The following is a 17,179-nucleotide window of genomic DNA, read 5'->3' as shown; positions in this document are numbered from 1 at the left end:
AAGAGCCTGTGAGGAGCAGATCTGTTGTTTTAAACTTACTAGACAGTAGCGCATTTTATTTTTTTTTTTAAATACTGTACAACAATAATAAAAATAAATAAATAAAAAACAGGTGGCTAATGAAGTATGGATTTCCATGGCAGGATTTTACAAAATAAAAAAAGATACATAAAATATGAGCAAAAAAAGTGCTAGATGTGCAGGATGTGTAGTTGAGCTGATGAGCTCGCACTAGGCAGTGAGGATAGTAATGAGCAGCTGGTATTCATACACATTATGGTATTTCAACAGACTATGAAACATATCCATTTGGTCAGTTGGACTTTTCTCATGAGGAATACAACTCAGCTGTAGAAGAGTTTGATAAGGATCAGACAGCAAGAATTTAAGTTGGGCAAAATAAAGATGTTTTGCTGCATTTGTACAGAATACACATAAACTCTATGATCAAGTGACTTTTGGCTTTTTTGATCAGCTGAATGTCTCCCCATGCTTTTGTAGAGAAAGATTTTATCGAAAAACCAAAATAAAAAAACTAATAGAAATACAGATTGTTGTTGTTAAGATGACATACTATATTTAAAATTAATTTGATCATATTTTACAGCCAAATCTAGATGGTGACTTCTAATCAAGGAGGCTCAATAATGTGCCATATCTCAGTCTTTTAACCAACACTTATTAGCACAGCTATGCACACTGGATACACTGAAGCACAGGGATGAGGAGAATGGAATGTGACATTACCAGAACAAGGGGGTGCCTGTACAGTGTTCAGTACAAGCTCAGAGATTTACCCCAAAATACTGTCAAAGGTTTAAATAAAGCCACATGAGCCGTGTTGCTGCACTAATAGAGGTTTTTCTCCCTGAGGCCTGCTCCTCTGCTGCCAAGCAGCCACACAAACACTAGAGGGCTCCCTCTGTGGACAGCAGCACGGGCAGCTCTACTGTCAGTCACACACACTCACAGCCACACACACACACACTCCACTCACACTCTTAAATCAGCTGCGCAATGATGAGCATGACCTTTTCTCTCTAACTGTCTTAATAGGCCTGGGTAACACCTCCCTCCACCACCACCTCTGCTTCTCTTTTTAATAGTCTGAGATTATTATTATTTTTCCCTTAGTTCCATGCCTATTTTGTATTTATGTATTTATTTCACGTCTAAAATGGAAGTGAACTACATAGTAAAACTGTACAGGTGCTCAGAAATGATGGCAGAGTTCTTCCCTTTTCTTCCTGCCAACTGGGCCATGCTGTGTGGATCCATCTGTTCATTGGTTAACCCGATCAAATGACTGTAAATGAGCAGCCCGGGCTTCGTTTCACCTCCCCGTCTAATGCATTTCACAATTAAGCAAAAACTAGTGTGTGTGTGTGTGTGTGTGTGTGTGTGTGTGTGTGTGTGTGTGTGTGTGTGTGTGTGTGTGTGTTTGTGTGTGTTGGGGGGGTATTTCCATGCTGCAACTAAAGAAGGGAAAAAAAAGTCTTAAAATAATTGTATTTTTATAACTATACATGCTGAGAACATTTTGCCAGCTGTATGGGATGAGATTATAACCTTCCTGCGTGTCCGCGCCACGCGCTCATTTGCGCGCCTGTTGACCCGACTCCTCATCAGCCCAATGAGCGCAGCGGAGGGAGGCTCTTTTCTCCGGCGCGCAGCTCTCTCCTCAATCTCCTCCTCACTTTTCCAGTCGGCCAGCGAGCCTGTCGGAGCTCCTGTGAGCCTAACCACTGTCTGTCTGTCACTCCGCACTGACAAAACTGCAGGACGGATTTTGTTTAGACCCGAATTTTTGCACCTTTTTCCGTCTTCCGAACGAGAGCCCCATGGAGGAGTTTTTGGCGTATTTTTAACGGGGTGAGAGACAAACGACTGAACAATGCAGAAGCGGGAAAGGATCCGAGTAAGTACATGCCATTAAATAAAATCACATCAGAGACGGGGGGCTGCTGCTGACAGTACGACATGGAAGGCGAGGGGGGGGGGGTACAACTAGACATCCCATCCTCCTGCATCCACGGCTCCTCTGTGAGGTTTTGTCCTGCACAGCAGCTCCAGGAGCGGACTGACACTGAGCAAGTCTGCAGAAAGGTCTGCAACTTGGGCTTACCTTTTATTTTCTGCTCCTCACTGACAGAGGCTGTCTGCTTCAAACCCGTTATATCGAACTGCTCGTGCGCTCCCGCTACACAGCTGATGCGCAAAAAAATGGACTGGAAAAACTGGCTGCTTAATAAGGGGGGGAAACTTCAGACAAAGCGAATGTGGTGGAAGTAGGAAGTGTTAAAAGCATTAGAAAGAATAAAAGTTACAGGGTTTTTGCCAATTCGGTTCCTAAAAATTGGAACCCTTTTTCCACGCTTGTACCTTGGACAGTTCTTCCGCAGCCTGAGCTGCGAGGACCGGGGGGAGCTGTTCCTGCACCCGTGGTGCTGAAACGGCTTCTCACGAAACGAGTGCTCACCAGTTAACTCACAAAGTGAGTTAAACCGATCAGACAACATTTCAGGTTTATATTGAATAGAAAGTGTACATCTTTTTACATCCCCCTTACCCTTTCGGGTTTTTTTTCTTTATGAACCTTCATCTTTTAGTTTCTTTTATGTTTTTGCTCTGAGCCTTAGGTGTGGATACTTCACGGCTTATATCTTACTTGTAGATATACAGTAGCAATAATTCGAGCAGTTCATGAGGAAATGATGTGTGTAAAAGGTGAAGGGGAAAAGTTAGCAGAAGTGAGTGTGACTGTGCTGAAAGCCAGGCGCTGGGCGCAGTGAGATCATGCCCACCTGCATCACAACTCTGAGCCGAGCCTTTGTGTCTGCAAACTGCAAATCCAACAGAGCAGCTTTACCACTTCCTTCTCACTTGAAATGTTGTAGATCAAAGGATAAAATTAACATCAATATAAACCCTTTTTATCATCTGTTCCTCTGCCCTAATTATTTGTTTTATTACAGATTTTCTGTGTAGAAAAAAATTATAATCAAAAACAAACAGAAATTTAGTGACCATGGTTATCAAAAGAAACAGTTCCAGTGTAATATTCTGTATCTGATTGAGTAAGTAAACATGCCTCTCAGTCTACCTTCTGATCTCATCTGGGTGACTTTGATATCAGTGAGCTGCAGCCTTGTTGACTCACCTGCAGCCATCCCCTCTCTGCTTAAACCTGCAGCCACATCTGCATGAGAAGGAATCTGTCTGCGACAACCTGACGCTCATTGTCATTGCATTAATCTCAAAGGAACATGTGATTTCCTCAAAAAAAAAAATCTCATTGAAATAATCTCCCCCCAAACATCAGATTACAGGGAAGCAATCTGATACAGCCTTGGAGTGCATTTGTTGCTCGGCTGGAGCAGGATCATGTGGAAACAAGATTGGGATAAAGAGGGTTGAGGCAGGCACAGAGAGATCATTTGTAAAATAAATAAATAAATATTAAGACTGACATGTTGACTTCCAGTTTTAAAATAAGAATGTCCTGCAGTTTATTTTTTCTTCTGTCTGTCACATCTGACTTGTTCAAATGTTTCTTTGGCTCTACTTCCCATAGGCCCTGAGGACTTCTCAGAAGTCTAAGAGACAACTAACAAACTGCGATTGCTTCCTTTTAGGTCTCCCCCTCGGAGTAACGCCAAATGGATGCTGCGCTGCGAGCCTCCCACCCCCCCCTTCACCAACTGCTATGGAGGCATGCCAAGCCATGCAAGTGACCTTTATCACACCATGAATGCAGGCTCCGCCGTTCAAAGAGGACACAAGTAACCTTTTCTTGTTATCTAAGAAGGAGCTGTTGATCTGAAGAGGAGGAGGGGAGGGGGTGGTACAAGAGGCGGAGATTAAAAAGAAGAGTCCAATAAAACCAACAAACAAAGCAAAATAAACAAGCAAAAAAACACAACAACAGGATGACAAAGAGGTCCGAGGAGATGCTGGTGGATCTGTGGATGTCCTTGCTGCTGGTGTGGATTACTTGTGTTCCCTCCGTCTCCATGACTCCTATCACAGGCCAGTCCAGAAGTACACAAACCGGTGGGCCCGCGGCGGCGGCAAGTGGTCTTGGCGAAGGACAAAGATTACTGAGCCGCGCCAAGAGAGGATGGGTTTGGAATCAAATGTTTGTGTTGGAGGAATTTTCTGGACCCGATCCAATTCTGGTTGGCAGGGTGAGTGTTGTGATTGTCAGCATTATATTAAGCTCGCTTATCGTGTGCAAACATTAATTCGGCCATCTGAATGCTCCCTCCATTTTAATTTTTTATTTATTTTTTGTTCTTCCCATGGGCACTGGGAGGGTTTTTGGTTGTCAAGGGGAAACAGAGACATTGGGACGAAGGCCTGGAAGGAAGGGGGGTGGGGGTTCGGTGGGGGTATGAAAATACATACAGAAATAATTAAACTCTCATTGAAAAAAAAAAGTGGCATTATTTTAATATTTGTCTTTGGACACCCTTAAAACAAACTGAATTTTCGTTCGGATTTTAAAATTTTTCTTCAGAAAGAACACCAGGTTGAGGAGAAAACATTTTATTTTGTGCAGACTGAGCCTGGCACACATAAAACAGGTACGCCGGGTTAGATTTTCCACTGCAGAGCTGCAGGCTCATCCTGCGGCTCGGGGCCACCTGCTCCTTGGCCCGTGTGGAAGAGTCAGGCATCTTTCTGGGGGGAGTGGAAGGCTGCTGGCCGGTCTGGCCAAAGCAGCTTGTTCTCAGCTCATTGCTGGTATTCACCTGGGGAGAGTCAGCCTGGCAGCCACACTCACTTCCCTACCTTACTGTATCATCCAGCCACTCTGGCAGGAGCCGGAACACAGCATATCAACCATATTATTTGATCTTGTTTGGTAATAGCTTTTGCAAACAGTTTACCAGCATCTAATACTGGATAATTGCCTGATATTCTGTTTTCAGTAGCACTGAAAATTTTTTTTTTAACTTCTCACACATGGCAGCTTGCAGGGTTGCCTCTGTTTCTGTTTAACCTAAATAATAAGCCACTGATTGCTCAGGTAAATACTCGAAACTTTCCACCTACTTCTTCTTTTTTCAGAACATTGTCACATGGCTGCATCAATTAAACATTTTGCCACCAAGCGGGATTTGCACCTGTGTTTCCTGAATACCGTACAAACACAAAAATGCTGTTAAGTGATGCATTAATTTTTCAGACGAGTCATTTAGGCAGCCTCTGCAGGATTCTACAATGGCTGCTCATTAGGATGCTGACAGAAACAAACACTCGCGGGGACCACGGCATCCACACGTGAGCTTGGAATGTGAGTGGCCTGTATCGCAGCTGTGAGTTACAGAGCATCAAAGACTAGACATAATGGTTACATAATCGTATTTCCTCTTATTTGGGTGGGGAGGGTATATATGAAAGCAACATTTGAAGACAGATATGTGATTAACACAACTGTGTTATCAATGTTAAACTCTTGTTTTGGTCACTTTTTATCTTTGGTCAGAAACTAAAATGTTCTGGAAGTCGTCTGCAGCAATTTGGAAACATTATAGTCCAGATGATGAAGAATGTCATCCGCCAAGGCCTGGAAACCTGACTCTTGGATGTGGTTAGTCACAGGTACAAGCACCTTCCCAATAAAGGACAGTGTAAGGATTGGGTGCGGTGTAGTGGGGCAAATCTAGCTTTTTGCAAAGCGGTGATGATGGGTTGCGTTCACTGCAAGGTTAAGTGCTCATGAGTATGGCTGGCAGAACCAAGATAAGTTAGAGCAAGATGGCACCACATCGGTTCAAGACTATAAATCTCTCTCCCCCGTCTCTGTACCCCCAATCTCCTTTGCTTCCCCCTTTTTCTCAGCGTTTCTCACGCTTAATTAAAAGATGAATCAAATGGGTGGGAGGTGTGATTCAAATGGGTCACACAGCTCTCTGTGTGTGTTGTGCACAATTTACTCTGCAGTGTGTGAGGCTGCCTGAGTCTGAGGTAGCCGATTATCGAGGAAGTCCAGGCCAGGATTGGACTCCTTCCATGCTGTAGTTTGTTTATTGCTGCTGCACTCTGAGCTATAATTACCCCCCACCCCCCACTCACCCACTCTCATCCCTAATCTTTGCCTGCGACTGGACTACCCTCATCTACACCAATAAGTATGGGAATAAGAGTTTGTGAAAGAGACTGTATCACTGATTTTTTTTTAACTGTGTCATCTGCTATGTTTTCTTCCAGCTCAGGCTATTAGCATAACGGCAAGAAAACAGAGGAAGGAGAGTAAGAGTGAGAAGGAGGGCCACAAAGCATGACACCCCTCTCTCCCCCTTTGCTTTTCTTCTCCAGCATCCCATTTCTTGACATTGTGATTCAGTAAGCGACGTGCTCGTCAGCCCCCTTCAGTCCTGTTGGCGGCGGCCAAGGCAGACACGCGGTACCTGTTAAAGTGGAGCAGGGGAGACAGCTGTGAAAGCTTGTTGCTCGGCTGTAGCTTAAAATGAACACAGAGTTGGAAGGGATTTTAGGATTACTCATCACGAGCCAAGGCTGCTTCAGAAATATCCCATCATTAAGAGCAGGAATAGGCAAAAGGTGTAAAAAGTGGATAGACTTTAACAGTCCCTATAGACAGAGTGCAAGAACACACGGCTGCTCAAAATGCTAAATATCTAAGATCCAAACAGACCAATGGAACCAAAAGCAGCTCCCAATTTACCTCCATTCGGTCTAAGGCTCATCCAAACCAACCAGCCCACATTTCTCCATCGTTTTGCCTTTCCAGTCAAATCCGCCTCAATTATTAAAACATACAACGAAGCAACTCAATTACAGCAGGCCATTAAAGACAAAACACCATGTTTGAACAAAAGGCAAACAGCGAACAAATTGCTGCGTTTGCACCAAAGCGAGATCAGGATGCGTTTTCTTTTGTAGTGTGAGGCAGATTGATGGCAGCTTCTAACAGTCTTAGACATGACTTCTCTACAGCCCTTTTCCTCAGATCATTTAACATTTGCTCTGCTTGGATTACTAATGATGGATTCCGGTGCCTGAAATGCAGTGAAGATGCACTAAACTGACTGATCCTTTTTCCCATTGTCCAATACTTTTATCAACCACAGCATTGTGTGTGTTTTTGCACAAAGAGAATCAGTAATCAACCATTAATATTCATCATTTCAGACTGAAGTGCAAGATTGCAAGCACTGACAGTGATACAGAAAAGGAAAAAAAAATGCTTTGATTACTGATTCTGCAAAGAAAACGGATGTGTCTGTAAAGAGAAAAAAAACGGCTTTGTCTTTCCTCATATAGGTTCTTAAGGAGGGAAACATGAGCTTTATCCTTTTTAACAAGATGTTTGAGAGGATTCGCAACATGAGGGGAGAGAGTAGCATCAGATTGGTGTTATAATGGAAGTCTGCTGGTGTTTATATTATTTTGGCTGCACTCCTTCCACAAACTGAAGAGCCACTTCGAGTGTAGACTTCTTTGAAATGGCTCAGTCTTGTTATTTTCTTTTTTTTCTTTTTATTTTTTTTACGTCATGCATTCAGGTGAAACAAATAAAAGATCTCAGAGAAATTTATTTGTTTCAGTGTGTTGTAAAAGCAGGTGGCCCTCTTGTATGTGTATGTATTTATTGGATTGTGTCTTGTAAAGTGACATTTTCATTCCTGAGTTTTAATTGCATTTTTTTTTGTTCTGTTTACCACCTTGGTTGTGCTTTAATCTTTCTCTGAGATAGTTCCCCTTCATTTGAATTTTTTCTTCCCCTGGATTATTATTATTATTATTAATTATTAGTACAAATTGTGGGACATCAGCTGCTTTGTGTCTCTGTCCTCCACCTCCACTCTCCTTTTCTTTCTGGCTGTGACGGGGTGATTATGGAGAGAGTGACTCTTGAGCCTCAGTAAGCTTGCCCCTGGGGCTTATGAGGTGTGGTGCAGTGACATTGTTAAAATCTTTCCAAGCGTTTGGCAGGTCTGAGGCAACACCAGGCCCCGAACTCAGCCTGAGACCCCTCAGTCCTGCATGAAGCCAGGGTACAACAGATCAAAGATTGATCTGTCTCTTCGATTTTTGCCACAGATTTTGTCTGCAATGGATGCTGAACCCCCCCGCCTTTTATCTACATTTAGTCCCACAGCTGAGCTGGCTCTGCCTTTGATTGATGGATGAGGAGTGGGAGGTAATGAGAATATTAGCCGAATTATTGCCAGTGATTGATAGCCATTATGACGCGTAAATTATAAGCATTGGCTCCAATATAATACATTCTCAAATCCAGCCCAAATTAGACACAGGTTGCAGTGCCACAGTGAGAGGGTTGAATCAAAAGCTGTTATTAAATCCAGAAACGGAAAGCCCCGTCAGTGTTTGTTGGACTTTACTCCGTTTGCTTTCTCACACCCACAGCAGCTCCAGGAATACAGCTCTATAATCTCTCTTCAAGCAGCACCACACAAATCTGTATTGAGCTGCAGTCTAGCAGCGGGCTCCTCTGTCTCTCAGATCACCATCTCATGTGCAATTTAGAAAAAAAAAAAAAAAGCAAACATCTCTCTGTGTACCGCTTCTTTCGCCCTCTCAGACTCACTTACTGTGCTTGCCTCTCTCCCCGAGGCCCACCTGTATAGTATATCACTAATGCCAGCGGGGCCATTATATCAATGGACCATGGTCACAGTCTCCTCGCTCGTTTCCAATCTCTCTGCGTGTCCGTCCCTCCCGCTCTGTAATAAAACACTGGGCTCTGATAGAGCTGTGGGATCACATTAGCGCTGCCCTTGAAGAGCTTGACAGGTCGTCTGCGTCCTTTGTGTTGTCGTCCTGCTTCCCATCAACAAGCAGCGTAAATGTGTGTGCACATGCGTGTCATACAGCACTCCACTGGGCAGACTGAGATGAGATGAGCGGACACAGGCTCAGGTGGGAGTATATTTAGACTGCGAGGTGTGCGGCAGAGAATACAAAAGCGTCCGTAAAGCTTTATTGTGGGCGTATCTCCACAAACATTTGCAGAGGTTGTCATATTTATGAAAGACTTCCCTCCAAACTGCAGGGTATGTGCAGCTGGGCAGGTTGAACTCTGTGGCGCTTCAAATTTACAGGTGACCTTATCGTCCCTGGCATTATTACTCCTCCTTTATACTGATATTGCTTGTGTCCTAAATGTGATTTTAAAGTGTTTTTATTATTTTAACCAGCATGCCTTTTGATGATTTAGTGGACGTGCTGAAGTGTTTTTACCTTTGGCAAATGTCATGTTTGGAATATCTCTCATTTGTTTCCCCTGCCTGTCTTTGTAATCCCTCCCACACTTTTAAGCATGAAGCTCATGTGTTTCTCTCCCATGCACCTACATAGTGTGACTGCTGAGCATTAAATTGCATAGTGCATTTTCTCCCTGTGTACGTTTCATAGGGGAGCTGAAATCATGTTTCAGCTCAGTGTATCACGAGCAGGCACATGACGCGTGTCTCCCTGCCTGCTCTCCTGTGTACATGCATCAGCTGCAATAATAATTTAACAGGAAAGCACATCAATTCACACGGCTTCAGAGTCCCTGGGCAAAATAACAAGCTTGCTGCTATCAGTCACATCTGTGGCTCTGCACGATTTAATTCGTGTCGTACAGTGGGAGAGGGGGTGCTTCTACATCACTACTAATTTACAGCAAATGGCCCCTTTATGCTTTCACCCTGGACCACGTCGCCACGATTAGCACGCTCCTGTGTCGGCATTTGTCGGTCAGTGGAGCCCCAACTCTTCCAGCTGAAAACGAGAGAATTCCCGGCCTCTCATTAAATCCAAATCTCCATCCCAGCCCCTCACTTAACTGCACCCCCTCTCGTCTCATCTGTTCCCGCCTGCCTCGCTCTGTGTGGCTCGCCGGGGCTTGGCCTGTGCTGGCTGTGTGGCTGTGGAGCGTTTAGTCGGTTAAATCATCTGGCTCTCTGCCTTGAACTTTGCTCTTACTAATTTATAGGAATTAAAGTGGTTCACCTTGAAGGTTTGGCTGCTGCGTTGTCATGTCTTCTTTCGTTTTAAAAAGGTGGAGTGTTGTTCTTGTTATCACCTTATCCCAAGTGTTTTTCCTATGTCTGTGTGTGTGTTTATTTGTTTATTTGAGTGAAATATCTCATGAATCAGTGGATCGATTTTAATGAAACTCTCAGAAAGTTATCTTTGGATTAAGATGGCTGCTACAGCAGTCCTTGGAAAACACAAAAAATGACTCTAATTAAGTCAGTTTTAAAAATACTGAGCTACATTTTAGCATGGTAGTAGTTGAGAGTCGTCCCCAACACATACGTACTCAAGGCACTAAAATATTGTGCAACATGTGAGTGAGCGTGTGAATGGTTGTTCATCTTGTTTGTCCCTATGTGGTCCTGTGATGGACTTGCAACCAGCTCCCAGCGACCCGGGAAGGAAAAGTGGGTAAAGAAAATAGATGGATGGATGTAGAACAATATCAGACTTGCCAACTCCATGCCTCACTGAACTCTGCTAGAAGTGATCTGCATCTTGCGGTGCTTTGTTTTCTCAAATGTATTTAACTTTATTTTACTTAAACTTCTCAGGTTTTGTCTTGATCAGAGATTTAAGTAAGACTTGATTTTTTAGACCAAACATCAACCCATGCACAAACAGATTGTAAAAAAAGCAATGTCTAAATTTAAAAGATAATTGAGCATAGTGTTGTTGGACAGTCTGTTCACTCATGAATATGGACTGTTGTCTTGTCAAATCACTGGCTAAGAATTAGTTGCTGTAAATGAGGTTATGATTATTCAAATCTAATTATTTAAATCTAAAGCTTATGATTATCTGAAACCTGCTAATTGGCCCCTGATTCAGACACAGTTGTGGGCATGAGCAGCAGAAGCAGCTCCAAATTCTTGCTTCCTGCGCCTCTCGTGGGTTTGACGGTTGGCTCAGCTCCCCAGGAAGCTCGTCTCCCATGGATAGATCCCAGTGTATGTGAAATACCGCAGGCGGCTGCAGGCGGCTTATCCCCGCGCCTCTGCTCCCAAACGCGCCCCATCAGCCAAACTGGGACTGCTGGAGTAATCTTGTTAAGAGCGGATGTTGCTATTGTGCGGCTGGATGTGCATTGGGCTTCACTGTTTTGCTCAAAGCACACGTGGGCTAAAGCGGGAGAGACAAATGGGTAGGGAGTTATAGATTGAGGAGGGACGATGGCATTGAAGTACCTATTTTGGGCCCTTAAAAGATGACAGTTCTGTTTTCCCCAGTCCCTGTTACTTTCCCCTCTTCAGTTGGTCCAGTAATAGCTACAAAATGACATCAGTAAACAACAGATGTGACATTTACCTACAAATCGGTATCTTCACCTATAGCAGGTATTAAAGATGATGATTATAATCACTGCTGAGCAGAAAGCATAGGGTGGTCCACCTCAATCACTGGGCTGACAATAAAAAAGAAGAAGAAAAAAAAGAAAAAAACAGATCAATGGTCTTGTTCATTCTTGCGTTCCCCCCTCAGTCGTTCCTAACTCCTACCTTTGGTATCTGGGTGCCGACAGACTGTGGCTTTGACCTTTCTCTCAAATTAATTATTTCGGTTTAATGATCCCTTCTGCAGAAAGAACAAAAAGATAGCTAAAATAATAGGCAAAAGAAGATTGGGCGGAGGGAGGTTATGGTGTAAGAGACCAGCGCCTCTACCCTTCTCCAGCTCCTACCATGCTTTTCCTCTTCGACCCTGCTCCCACTCTACCTGAGAGGACACCTGTATTCCTCTACTTGCTTGTGTGCATGTGTTTGTGTCTCTGCAGTCTCCAGGATACACATGGCCCTGCCTTATAAATCACCTGACTTGGAAAAAAAAAAAAAAAACAGGTGTTGGTGATGGAAACACATGGAAACACACATTTCCTTGTGTGTGTGTGAAAGTGACACTCTGGATTTTTTTTTCCTCCTCCATTGTTTGATTAAGTCTTCCTTCTTATCACGGTTAGCTCAGGAAAGGGGAGGAGGGAAAGTGTGGCAGGGGGGCGGTAGTGGTTGGTGGTGGCCGCATGAAAAATTCAAAACGTTATAATATAAAATCCAGATGAATCATTAATACTTAATGGGAATCAGGGCTGAGCACGCCGCATGTTGAAATTGTTCTCACATAATCTTATTGTGTGTGTGTGTGCATGTGCGTGCCATCTGCCAGTACCATTCGCACGTTGAGGGACTTGACATGTTACATTGGACCCTCTCAGCTGCTCTTGATGGCAGCGAATTAAGGTGCAGGAGGGTGTAGGGATGAGGGGTGAATGAAGGATGCCAGAAACATGTGAAAAGCTTTTAGGGGCTTGAGGCCTTCTGTTGTTGAAGTCTGGCTAATTGCCTTCATCCCAAGCTGCAACTGCTTGTTGTTCTGCACGTGGAGTGGACATGCACTCATGGACTATCTGATGAAATATTAACAGACCTTTGCTAACACAAGCACCCCCCACCCCTGTTCTGTCTCCATTGTTGGAATTCAGTGATCCAAGAAAAACTTCTGCTATTATGAATTATAGAACATCCAATTAGTAGAACATCATCACGTATGAGTTTGATGAAAGCCCGGGTTGGAGTTAACTGGGGTTGAATGTAGTGGCTTTGCACAGTTAAATCACTTATGACTCAATGATAAAAATCATACAATATTAAACCTCCTGGAGTGCTTTTATTAAAATGTGAAAACACTGATGTGATTCTTAGTGGAACCTTTGGTCAAATCCAATGTTGGAACCAGTTAGAAACAATAAGCCACTCTACCGCTGTTTAGCCACTTTTTGAGATTTTACTTTTGTTCATGACAAGAATGTAATGTTGAAAAGTGTCTGAGCTCCTTAATGAGCTGTGAACTAAAACCTGAGAGCCTACACTGTATATTGACCAGGTGTGCTTGGTGACCCACTAATGGTTAATTCTTTATTTCAGTAACTGATTGTACTTTCTTTTTTATTTATTTTATTTTGTTTTTTTTTGCAAAAAGTGCATGCTTATCTACTAATGTGCCAATGGTTGGATTGCCATTTCAGCTCCAGGTTTTCTCAATGACCTCTCCTTCCATATAGAGCAATTATTATCCATTGTCATAAAGAGGCAAGTCCCAGTGTGTGTGGGGGGGTGTCAAACCCTTCTCAATTTTGTTGTGTGTCTCCAACCCATCTTAAGAGCACAAGAGCTGTCTTTTTGACACCTGAACAGAAGCTCTGTGAGAAAAAAAAAAAAAAAAAAAACATGTCCAGGTCTAATCATGCAGATGATGAAATATTAATCATTAAAAAACTGGTCCAAATCTTTCTACCTTTCTTTTAAACATATACCTTAGGAGAATAAATCATAAAGGTGGCAGCCAAAGCAGCTATAAATCAGGCTGAGGTGGGTTTGTGGTGGGCAAAGGTGGGCAACAAAATACTGTGAAATAATGTGCCTAGAATACAGTTTTGTAGGCCTTGCACACAAAAACTGGCCACCTAAAATGTGGCTGGCTCACTGATCATCTGGTAGCTAATATTTGTAATTCAGTGGGAGTCCAACTGAAAATTTGCAACATATTTTGATACTGAGTCAAGTTTGAGTCGCCAACTACTTCAAGAAGGTTTGATGTCAACCTGATACAAAGTAGGCACTACAGTTGATAAAACTTAGCCTAAAAAAATTGTGCAACTCAGTAAGTTTTACAAATATGGAACTAAAAAGAAATTGTGTGGTGAGCTATCCCCAACACATACTCTTACAGATTACAAAACATCTTTGTTTTAACACTGTGGCATGCAATGCATCAGGCAATATGTTTTGTTCCAATGATTTCTAGTTTCAATAAATTAAGTGTTCATTTTTTTTTTTTGGTTTGTCCTTCTGAAGTAGAATACTAGTCAAAAGAACAATTGAACAATACAGCTGTAACAACTTTCTTGAGGTTGAATTAAAAAACTGTTAGAGCACTACGAATGTTGTTCCTGAAGGACAACATTCATTTTGAGTTTTTCTTTTTTTTGTCTCTTTTGTTGCATTTGTACCAAGAATCAGAAAACTGAAATAATGTAACAGCTGGGAGCAGGTGAGATTTAAAAGTAATGCAGTTTATCTGTCAATCAGAGATTCAATATACTGTGGACGTCAGTGTCAATATATTCTGCTGTGAATTGTTTGGGTTTTTATCAGGTAACATTAAAAAAACTCATATTTTTTAGGAATAGGAATAATTTGTTTTCTGTTTACTAAATAGATGCATTTTGATATTTTAAAGCAACTTTTTATGAATGCACTAAAATTTACTGACTGAAAAACCTTTAAATGGTTGAGTTTATTTTATTTATTTATTTTTTTACATTTTTTTCTAAAATTCCATTAATTAATTTAATTTCTGTAGTAAAAAATAAATAAATCAGTCATAATGTCAAAAAAGTAAAATGTTAAGTGTAGGAAGCTAAACAGATTTATTCCTATGCTCACTTCAATTTAGTCCTCTATCCTTAGCATGCAACAGGCAGTGGGAAACAGTGGGGAAGAAAATCTGTTCTTTAACAGAAAAAAAACCTTCAGTAGAACCAGACATACAATGGGGAAACTGGGGTGGGGGGTGGTCTGCTTTGACAGATTAGAGGTTCAGAAAACAGGATGCAGACAATCAAAACCATCAGGCCATGCATTCCTGCTAACATAAAAATTGCAAACACGAAGCAACCAGCAGTACATGATGGAACGCCCTGTAGGTTCTGCCTCCTGTTCTATGGTTAGATTCTCTAAAATGGAGAGAATATTTTAAGGAATTTTTTTATGTCCTGACAATTCTAATCAGAAAGTAACTTAAAAATAAAACCAATGCTGTGTCACCACTATAGAGTTAATTCCTTTCTATATAAGTGTGTGTCTCGTCTGGCTATGGCCGTTCTATTAATCTCCTTTAATATCCCAGAAGGTAAACTTACTTTAAAAGTTAAAGTCAGTTTGTTTGAGTAAAACTGTGCGAGCTTAGCTATCTTGCCTGAGTTTTCTTGAAAGTAGAAGCCTAACATCACTAGTTGTTAAAGCTTTTTTTATATTTTATGTTTTGATCACACTATGTAATGGATATTTGTCCAAACAGTCCTGTAATCTCAGCACTGTGGATCTACCTGGAGGCTGAATCCTTTCACAGAGTAACAAATAAAGTGCCTGAATGTCAAACAGCAGATGGGCCTGAAAACTGCTCACAGTTTTAGCCTACCAGCTGGTTCACTGGCTGCACGGTCACTCGAATTTAAAGCAAAATTATTTTTTCACCTCACCCACACACAATTTGCAACAATCAAATTACATAATACTGTCCTTCGAAGCCAAAAATACATTCATACAGTGAACAACACCAGACTATTTTTTATCATAACTAAGTATGATTTGTTTTTAATGTTTCATATTTTCATGTCACACAAATATTCCTCAGTTTTATATGCTGTTCCTGCCAGGGGTCCTGGGATCCCGTATCTAGCTGCTTGGAAAGAGACTGTAGCACTTTTACAAGCTGCTAATCTAATTACTGAACTATTTTGAAGAAAATATGTTTGTTGATCATTTTGTCTTTGAAGGAAAGTTAGCACAAAGAAGGAAAAGTTGGAAGAGTAACAAGTCTGTAAAATCTAATAAATAAATAAACAAATAAAAAATAAATGAAAGCAGGAAACCCCCTCAGAGTCCCTGGAGATGATTCTCCTCACTTCTAAAGACGGATCTCAGCCAAATGGCATGGTGCCCTCTTATGTTATTTTCCGTGCTTTATCTGCGTCATGAAGCCATGCTAGCTGATGAAGACATGGAGCAGAAACAATGTAATGACTTCTGTGGATTTCTGAATGGTTTACTTACAGGGGGACGGGCAGAAGGAGCTGGGTGGGAGGGAATATGGAGTGGGAGGGGGGACTACCTTAGCCAACTAAACTGTAGCCTCCATTTGAACAGCAGCAGTCACACGGGTCCCTCATTTCTCTCCGTCTCAATCTGTGCAGTGCTCTCAGTGTTTACAGACGCCAGCGCCCGCTTGAACCGCCACTTGCCAAGATGAGACGTGTTTATCAGCGTTGCTCAGCTCACGCTAGCATGCATGAACACAGATGTGCATGTAAACAGAAGCCCACATCGTCTACCCCTCTGTCTGAGTGGTCAGATAAGAAAACATGACATTATCTGTTTTTGTGACGTTAGTGCGCTGGCTCACGCTCATGCAGCACATCCTCAGAGAATGTACATTTAAAATACTAAAACCGCATCTGTCTCAGTGACCTTTAGTTCTACTGTGATGCCCGATGTTTTTAAAAATACTCTGCTGATATCCTGGGATGTGTAATTACTGCACAGCAGTAACACTCTGCCTTTTTATTAGTTTTCTGAAAATGTCCTTCCTCGTCACAGCTCAGTGTTGTGTGTGTCCTGTTGTCCTGTTTGCACAGCTGAATCACGAACAGCCCTACTCACACAAATCTGATAAAGGCAGTGGTTTTTAGTGTGATGCTGCTTTGATTTATATGTCAGTTTAGCTCAACAACATCTTAATATCCTCAAGATTCAATTTCTTTTGCAGTTATTCTTCTTCAGGAGCTTCGTAGAAGTGATCTCCGGGGATTCATAACTGGATCACATCCAGCCTAACGTAAAGATGAAGACACTATGGAGGGATTTAACTGTGGAAATACCACAACGCCCTGCATTACTGCAACAAATCAGATCACAATAAGTATACTAACATTTTCAGAATTTCTAAAAGTTCCGTTGCTTCAGTGGTGCAGAGGGACAGTGTGTGTCGAAAGGGTCTAAGTTCATGTGTAATGGGATGAGACGATGCACCGGCTTTTGTCAAAAAGGATCACACTCACCAGGTTCATCTGCAGGGATTAGCACAGAGCCTGTTTGATTTCGGTGGTTTTGCATAGAAATCACAACTCTCCCAAATCCTGGAGAAAAGGAGCTGAGTTGGCTGATTGAGAGGCACTCCAGCATGCAGGGATGGACTCGCACCAGAGCTCCGTGTGGTGTCCTCAAGATGCCTTTGACAACACAGCAATTACAGTAAAGTTAAGAGTACTGTGTTAATGATGCTTTTAAAGGCAGTGGAGAATAGAGGGGGTGTTTTAAGTCACGGAGCAATGTGCTGTAACCAGGCTTTCAAATTGAGCTAACACACACTCTGTCAGCACTGAGCAAAT

General features: G+C 42.2%; 1 protein-coding gene across 1 annotated transcript in view; it reads left to right on the top strand.

The window, feature by feature from the left end:
* Positions 1-1,659: 1,659 nt before the first annotated feature.
* The window catches only part of LOC108241591 (cadherin-8-like), a 55,272-nt gene continuing 39,752 nt past the window's right edge, over positions 1,660-17,179 (top strand). Inside the window, exons 1-2 of the mRNA XM_037979912.1 lie at positions 1,660-1,918; positions 3,636-4,187. Of these exons, the coding sequence (XP_037835840.1) occupies positions 3,930-4,187 (258 nt within the window). The 5' untranslated portion in view covers positions 1,660-1,918; positions 3,636-3,929. The remainder of the gene's footprint in view (positions 1,919-3,635; positions 4,188-17,179) is intronic.

The sequence above is a fragment of the Kryptolebias marmoratus genome, linkage group LG15 (genome assembly GCF_001649575.2).
Source record: "Kryptolebias marmoratus isolate JLee-2015 linkage group LG15, ASM164957v2, whole genome shotgun sequence".
Taxonomy (NCBI): domain Eukaryota; kingdom Metazoa; phylum Chordata; class Actinopteri; order Cyprinodontiformes; family Rivulidae; genus Kryptolebias; species Kryptolebias marmoratus.
Note: the sequence above shows the minus strand (reverse complement) of the source record. Positions and strands in the feature narration are given on the sequence as shown.